This window comes from Pundamilia nyererei, unplaced genomic scaffold (genome assembly GCF_000239375.1).
Source record: "Pundamilia nyererei isolate P.nyererei 1_Seehausen unplaced genomic scaffold, PunNye1.0 scaffold00073, whole genome shotgun sequence".
NCBI classification, from domain to species: Eukaryota; Metazoa; Chordata; class Actinopteri; order Cichliformes; family Cichlidae; genus Pundamilia; species Pundamilia nyererei.
In genome coordinates, this window is record NW_005187474.1 from 2817284 (window position 1) to 2825108 (window position 7825).

At 39.7% G+C, this 7825-nt stretch overlaps 1 protein-coding gene across 3 annotated transcripts; it reads right to left on the minus strand.

Annotated features, from left to right (window-relative positions):
• Positions 1-1147: 1147 nt before the first annotated feature.
• eloal (elongin A, like) lies at positions 1148-7121 on the minus strand. 3 transcript variants are annotated; one of them, XM_005737153.1, is made up of 11 exons: positions 6969-7121; positions 5986-6042; positions 5777-5889; positions 4888-5695; positions 4709-4805; positions 4457-4633; positions 4273-4370; positions 2596-2776; positions 2254-2368; positions 1580-1683; positions 1148-1404 (listed from the first exon to the last, which is right to left on the minus strand). In XM_005737153.1, the coding sequence occupies exons 1-11, from the start codon at positions 7044-7046 to the stop codon at positions 1343-1345; spliced, it is 1890 nt and encodes a 629-aa protein (XP_005737210.1). In that variant the 5' UTR covers positions 7047-7121; the 3' UTR covers positions 1148-1342. The 3 variants fall into 3 exon arrangements, with proteins under 3 accessions (XP_005737210.1, XP_005737209.1, XP_005737211.1); XM_005737152.1 differs by having other exon boundaries at positions 4709-4808; XM_005737154.1 differs by lacking the exon at positions 5986-6042 and having other exon boundaries at positions 4709-4808.
• Positions 7122-7825: the final 704 nt, after the last annotated feature.

The window sequence follows — 7825 nt, forward strand, 5'->3', positions numbered from 1 at the left end:
GCACTGACACACTGCTTCTATAAAGTCCAGGTTCTGGGGACGTATTGTGTGTTTTTGAATCCAGGTATGCTTTCACCGTATTGGCAGTATGTTTGGGATCATTGGTCATGGTGGATCACAATCTGCACTTTGCTGTGATGAAAATTTCATCCTTGACAAGATCCAACACCACTGGCTGAAATGCAACCCTGAACCAAGATAGATCCTCCACCTTGTTTTACAGAGGACTGTAGTAACTGTCGTACCTCTCTGACCTCCGTATATACTGACCATTTAATCCAAAGGTTTCACATTTGCACTCACCATAAGACCTGTTGCAGTCCAATTCTTGACTTTTCTCCCCATCTCCCTTTCTTAATGACTTCTTGACAGACACCCTTTGCACAGACATGCCTAGTGAGGCTTCAGTAAACAGATGAATCAAACTGAAGGGCCATCTTCCATCTGTCCAGTATCCTGTGTGTTTTATAAGAACGCCATGCAGTGATATACCACATTTTCAGCAAAGAACATTTTGGAAACCTTTGCTTGTGCATAAATACCATTTTCCCCAACAAAACCAACCTTGGAATTTTTTGCAGATTTGACCAAAGAAAAGTGCCTAAAGACCCAAATTAAAACTGTTATGTGCAGGCACAACATTGGTTCATCCCATGAGTTTTCTGCCTTTTTTGTAACTGGATGAGTCACAGGTCAGCGTTAAGTGATTTAGACAAAACATTCCTCTGAAAGTGGTTACTGGATTCAAAATGAGCAAAGAAAGCAGCCATTATTTTTGTCTGTTGAAATGGCTTCTGTCAACTATTGCTCAAGACCACTTTAAAAGAAAAAAAAGAAAAAAAACTAGAACAGAGTCCAGCTTTAGCTCTTTGGAGCAAAATATTAATAAATCAGGGATATCTCAAGACTGCACAGTACCGCACATAAAGTTGACACGTTTGCTACATTTGGATTCAGTTTTGAATTTATAGTCCTGCAAGAGCTGAGAGATATGATATCAGTAATGTCAAAATGCCCATATAATACGACTATGAACTCTCCAATTTCAAAAGAGAAAAATATTTAACAAAATATCCTCTAGAGGGCACCAAATGCCATTAAATGGATGACCTTGTTCCCCTTAAACAGAGACAAAATCAAAGCCAAGTAAATTTGCTGACTTCATGGCCCATTTAATAGTGAAGACAACTTGCAGAAAAGAAACATGGCACTGCCTGATCACAGTACATATAGACAAGCAACACAGAATAATCTAAAGTGAACACAGGCTTATTACTGCCCAGAGTTAATCATTGATCGAGTTCATGTTGTGCACATCCACACCGTAGCATTGTATAAACACTTATCTACGTCCGAGCTGTTTCTTAAATGCCTTCAAGGACTTCGCCATCATTGGAGCCACTCCTGTGAGAACAAAGAAAAGTATAAATCATCAGGTAAAATGATGTCAGGATTACTATGCACATGGCACGTGTATTCATTTAACCTCCAGCCTGATGATCAGTGAAAAATATGCATAAAAGAAACAACTGAAGCAATCAATCTGGGAGGCTTGGAAAGCCATAAACTACCAGCTCACTTGTTTTTTTGCGCGCGTCCTGTGTTCCGCTTCCCCCTGAACTGGTGCTGCTGGGCCTGCTGGGCTCATAACTCTGCTTCGATCGATTGTCCTGAATCTTGACACTGAACAGAGGAAATAAACTGAACTATTTAAAAGAGTAAAAAAAAAACAAAAAAACAATGCAGATGAAACTACAAAATTAGTGTCCATCTACCTCCAAAGATCAGTGTTACACACTGCTGGTGAGCACATCCCATGTTGCAACAACTCACAACAAAAGCACCCAAGGCTCTCTACAACTAGAATAAAACCAGTTTATCCAGCACATTGCTCTAATTCCTGTGTTTAGCCAAGCTCACCCAAAAAGCATTTCGCCCACCGTTATCACATGAATCTCTGATGGGTTATGACCCCGCTAAGCTGCTCTTGTTTAGTGATCACGCTGTGGTTAAGGGCTATTATGTGGAAAAGGAGCAGAGCGAGCCAGGTGTCCACACTTTGCCAAAGATAAACAGATGCATATAAATCCCCCAGAAAAGCTCTTTTATGGGCTTTTTGTTCGTGTACTTAATATTGAGACCAATAATATAAATGTCATGAAAATATAAACATTAGAAAAATATGCTCTAATGTGATTTTAAGAAAACCTGGTCAGAAGATGTATCATCTGTATGTAGGAGGCTGAAACCCACCTGCTCCTGGGCTGATGAGGCTGCTGAACAGCAGTTCCATGAATTTCCTGCTGAATTCGCACATCTCTCGGTGGCTTGGCAACCGTGTGAATAAATGCCATCTTCACCTGCCGACCTAAGAGATGCCAAAAAAAAAAGGTCTAATGAAAGCCAGTATACAAAACAAACCTCACTAGAGACTACTTTTCTTCTACTTTTTACAAATTTCAGAGTTTTAATCCATACAGAACTTCTGGATGAATATCAATCAATAAAATGTCTTACATCGACCATATGGCTGTTTTATTTCTGAATTATCACCAGTAGGAATGACCCGAGTTGCATTCAGTGTAGAGCAGTCACCTTTGGGTTTCTGAGATTGTGCTGAGACAATAGTTTTTGTCAGTCTTTTCAGTTTCCTTTCTCTCTCTTCAGATAGCCTGATGTACATCTCTTTCCATGATTCATACTCTTGAAGTTTGGAGTCTTTGAAGTCTCTCTGACAATGTTTGCCCCATAAATGGTCTGTCACGCCGACATAGATCTGCAAAATTAATGAATGGGGGGGGGAAATTAAGATATTTGTAGTACAGTAAGAGTACCACGACAGATGTTTACACAATTACATTGGAATAATTAATAGATGATGGGCATTCATTTTGTAAATAACTTCACATAAATACCTTGACCTTATTAAACTATAATATACCACAGTATACACAGTATATTTCAGTGTATTTCTAATTAGGCAGCTCATTCTCTCTCAACAATACTTTAAAGATAAGAAGCATTTCGGGGTCAATTTGAAAGAACGGCAGATGTGAAATTGACAAAACAACATTTGTCACAATCACGTCTCAAAGTCCTTTTTTTGTCCAGGCCTTGAAGACCTTGTGGCCAAACCAAATTTTAATGAATTGTTAACATGACCCCAAATCTACACCCCTACAAAGTTTTATTAGAAATCACTTAGAATATTTCAAGCTATTGTGTTTACAGTATTACACAAACACGCTATGAAAAATATAACCTCCTTGGAGGAGACAACATCCTCTACATACTTTGTAACCAAACAAAACAAAATAAATAAAGCATAATGAGGTCAGAAGGTTAGGTTATTCAAATAAACATTGTTCTGCATGACGTGCGCAGTCTAAAAGTTTGAATGTGGCTCGATCATCGATGCCAAGTGTGGGAGCCCTCTCACAAAGATGCACTTTCCATTGGCACGCAAGTTTAGACTTCTCTGTTGACTGAAGGTGTACACCTTATTAGCCAAAGCCCAGAGAAGACACATAGGCAGTATCAAAAACATGTTGAATCTTGCCTATATGAAAAAGATCATCTGTTGTACTGATAGCCAAGGAGGACGACTGAAAAAAAACTTTGACTAGAGGATCAAAAAACTAATTTGGAAGAATTTGTGTAACTGTCCTTTCATATAAAATATAAACCGATTGCCCAATTTCACAATCCCAGCTCATGGGTATTCTGTTTTTCTCCAATTTCACATTATTGTAGGGTCCATTTCTCTAAACAAACATAAGATGTAAAAATGGGAACTTTAATTGTGCACTTTTCACCTTTTGATACCAGATAGACTGAAAAGTATTTAATAAATTAATAACCAACCAGGAAGTATAATGAAAATCAAAGTTCCTCACAGCCCTGCCTCAAGTAGTGCAGTTAAAAATGCTAACCTTTTAAATCCAGATTTATATTTGTGTACTTATCATTAGATCATTATCATAAAAATTATATCCACAAATATTCAGGTTACGTGGTAGATCACCTGACTCCTATTGGGTAAATATTTGCTTTTTTTGGGAAAGGGGCATGAAGCTCTTAAAACTGATTTCTTAATCCATATCACAAACAGTAATGATTAGGTGGTTAAGGAAAAGCAGATAAACAAGGCTTTCAACCCAGATTTACAGGTACAAACTGGGAGGAGTAAACCCACTGCTGGTCAGGTAGACCTATTAAAGTGGCCACAAGGTTTTGTTCTGCACTAAACATGTTGGCGTGTCACTTTCTTACTGGGTTACATTCTTCGATGCGTAGCAGCTGCTCTGGGGTACACTTCTCCAACACAGGCTCGAGGATTTCAAACGGGATCCCGCCAGTTTCATAAAGCACTAAGAAGAGATGCCTGCACCTAATTATTAAATCAGACATAAACCAACAGAGCCTAGGAAAAAATGTCTTCCTGGGCTTCACTCACAGTTAATGTTGTTCTGGAGGGTGCGGATACACTGCTGGTACAAGCTCAGCATGGCTGGGAGAAAAACGGTCTTGGCACCAGAGTACACCTGCATCTTCCTGTTGAGACGCTGGCCGGTGAAGACTGCAGACTCCTCAGAGACGTCACAGACATCAGGCTCCACAGGCTCCTTCTCCACTTTAAAACGAAAGCAGAGGTGTCAAGAGCCAAATGATAAAGCTGAAAATACACCTGCATTTACTGAACGTGTACCTTTCCTTTCATAGTAGTCAAAGCTGGAGGGCTTGTCACATTCAGGTAAAGCAGCAGGCAAAGGAATGTTCATCAGGTGCATTACAGGCTCCAGAAACTTCTATAAATAATGAGGCATTGTTAATCAGCATCAGCAAGTTGGCCTTTTCTCCGTAAGCAAAGATTCTTGACAAATATACCTGTTTTGGGGCCAACTCCATATTTTTAATTACAGGATCTTTTATTTGTTGCTCACTGGGAATCATCTTGGGTTTTTTGGGCGGCTTTCTCATTCCAGATCGCTCCTTTCTCTTGTAAACAGTCACATCATAGTTCAAGTAGGACTCAAAAGACATAGAGGGCTCCTCTGGATCACTTTTAGTCTCATTCGTTTTCGCCTTCTTGTGTTTTGAAGGTTCCCTTTCAGACTCCAGCGAAGTTGTATGCTTTGTTTTTCTCTTTTGGGCGTCGGAGCTTCTCAACATTCCTGACATTCTGTCATCCTCCTTGCCTCCCCTCGACTCTTTCGAAAGCTTTGATTTTGTGTTCTTCTCCCTGTCTGACCCGAACCTCCCACTCTCAGAGGCACTTTTACATTTCTCTCTGGAATCAGATCTGGATTTTTGTTGGCTTTCCTTCAAGTTTTTGTTTCCGAGCAGACGATCGCAGTCTCCAGGTTTTCGGTCGCTCCGATCCTTTTTCTTCTTCTTGTCCATTTTGTCCTTCTGTGTTAACACGTCGTGCCGGGAGACGTACTGGTTTTCTGGACTTTTCTCACAGTCTGTTTTTCTTTTCCGTCCCTCACATTGTCCTTTCTGCGAATCCATTTTCCTTTTCCCCGTTTTAAAGTTGCCGTCATCTGAAGAATCACTATTCTTACTGTGATGAGATGTTAGAAGATTATTGTTCACATCTTCCATTTCCAAATTTCCATTATTTGGACTGCTTTGATCATCTAGTTTGTCTTGCACAGAAAGGCTCTCAGAGAAAGTCCCATCTTCTCCACGGCTGCGGAGAATGAAAATTCAAGATTAAGCTGCTAAACACATAAAATTAAGAAGCAATATTTTATTGTTAAATGCACTTTACCTTGTGGATTCTTTGGAGAGCAGCTTTTTCCAACCTTTTACTAGAGACTTTGCTAATTCTCCAGCCTGTTCATGTCTGCGTAAGGAGTTAACAGTTTTGCCAATTCCAGTCTCCTAATTGATGATCAGACCATTATCAGGGGAATAAAAATGAAAATCAACCACAATGTACATCAACAAAAAAAAACAATCTGTGAATAAGAGACTCACGGCAAGAACATCTAAAGTGATATCCAGATCCTTGAGTTTCTGCAAGATTTTTAGAACCTGGAAAGAGTGACAAGCATATTATCCCCACTGCCTGCAGCCATGCTGTGGTGCATTTCATAATGTTCAAGCATTTTTGTCAACATAAAGGTGATTCGATTGATTGTTTTTGGTTAAAAAGTACCTAGAATGGGACCTCTGTCGAAGATAAACTGACTTGCCAAATATGGCAGTCCTGGTTTTGGATTGCCACAGTAGCTGACTGTGCATTTTAGAGCAGAACCTATGTATGGGGACCTTACACACCCACTTAGACTGCTCCTTTTACCCTGAACTATAAATGGATATAGCCGTGGCTGGCTGATGGGAGGTGGTAGTAGTAGCACCAGCTTATGTCTTTAAAGCTAAATTGGTCATTTACAGATTTTGCGTGTAAATTCCTCAACTGAAAATTGATCCACGGGATACAAAGACGATATGAGAAGGCTTATACGGCACAGGCATAGGTGGTTAAAGTTGCCTGCAGTGCACTGATGATGGACAGCAGGCATAAGCTGAACAACTGCAGGAGCTGCCATTTTTAGCAGCAGCCAAGCGCCTCCAGTTTAAACAGCCTGACCCTCCACCCCACACACACACACACACACACACACACTCCAAATCAAAGGATTTTCAGTGCTGTGTGAAAGCGGCAGGGAAACACTGCCAGCTCAGCTTCTGTTCACACATATACTAATACAAAATATATACAAAAACAAAAATCTAATTGAGCTTCATAATTTTCATTAAGGGAACAAAGTCATTTTTTTAAATAGCGCCCGATGTGGCAGCAGGTGTTGTGAGCCAATGATTAGACAAAGCCATGACTAAAGCAGGTGGGATTTGTTCAGCCGGTAATAAAACAGCGGTGAAATAATTATTCAAAACTTTCCGGGTTTTTGGGATTATAAAAACGTTTTAAACCGTTTAAATCAAACGATAACTACCGTAGCAGGATCTGCTTTGTCTGAGAGCTGACGTTTGAGCCTCATGATTTTCTTCACCACATCAGAGCTGCTGGCCATCACGGTGACTCACGTGAAGCCGTCTACACACAGCGGGCAGCGCGCGCTCGTTGATGACACTATTATAGTAATGGGCGGAACCAGTGACAAATGATATAATGGTATGTGAGGTGTGGCTTTTAAAATGATGCCACTAATGCTGGATCATCTTAAGCCTATTGTTTAAAGAGCTGCTTCTTAAAGCATTTACTGGGAGGGAGGTCCTATAATTACAACAACTTATAATAAATACGTGTGTATGAACCGGTAACATATAGTGCTTCTTGAGAATATTATTGCTATGGGACCTTTTACTGTGTGGGTCTTACAATCAGAGGTGCCCACGGGCTATCGTGGAGATTTGGTACTGACTGAATTAAATTAAAATTGACTTAACTCAATTTTGGTTATTTGCAGGCGCCTATCTGGAAGCTGTTGGCCTTTTGAACACACGTGTAAGGCCAATAAAATGGATATAGCACCCTTCAAATCAGCAAACAGCAATAAACCATGCTGGTGTGATTTAAAAAAGTGAAGGTTTTGTATCTATAAGCAGGTTAGTTTTGAAAAAATAATTTATTTGATTCAGAACAATTCAATTCAAGTCAGTTTTATTCATATAATGCCAAAACAAATTTCCCACGTGTGGACTAATAAAGGTTATCTTATCTTATCTTATCTTATCTTAAATCACAACAATCCCCTCAAGTCACTTTATACTGTAAAGTTAAGACCTGACAAGAGAAAGTCCCCACAATTACATGCTGATGTTTTAATGAGTATTTAATAATAATAATAAT

Bases quoted from the DNA above. Each gene is read 5' to 3' on its own strand.
- eloal (XM_005737152.1), bottom strand. From the start codon at position 7,046: ATGGCCAGCAGCTCTGATGTGGTGAAGAAAATCATGAGGCTCAAACGT. The intron at 5,696-5,776 runs GTAAAGTGCATT...CATTCTCCGCAG, and splicing joins CTCTCCAAAGAATCCACAAG to CCGTGGAGAAGATGGGACTT. The intron at 4,371-4,456 runs GTGAGTGAAGCC...ATCTCTTCTTAG, and splicing joins CCTCCAGAACAACATTAACT to TGCTTTATGAAACTGGCGGG.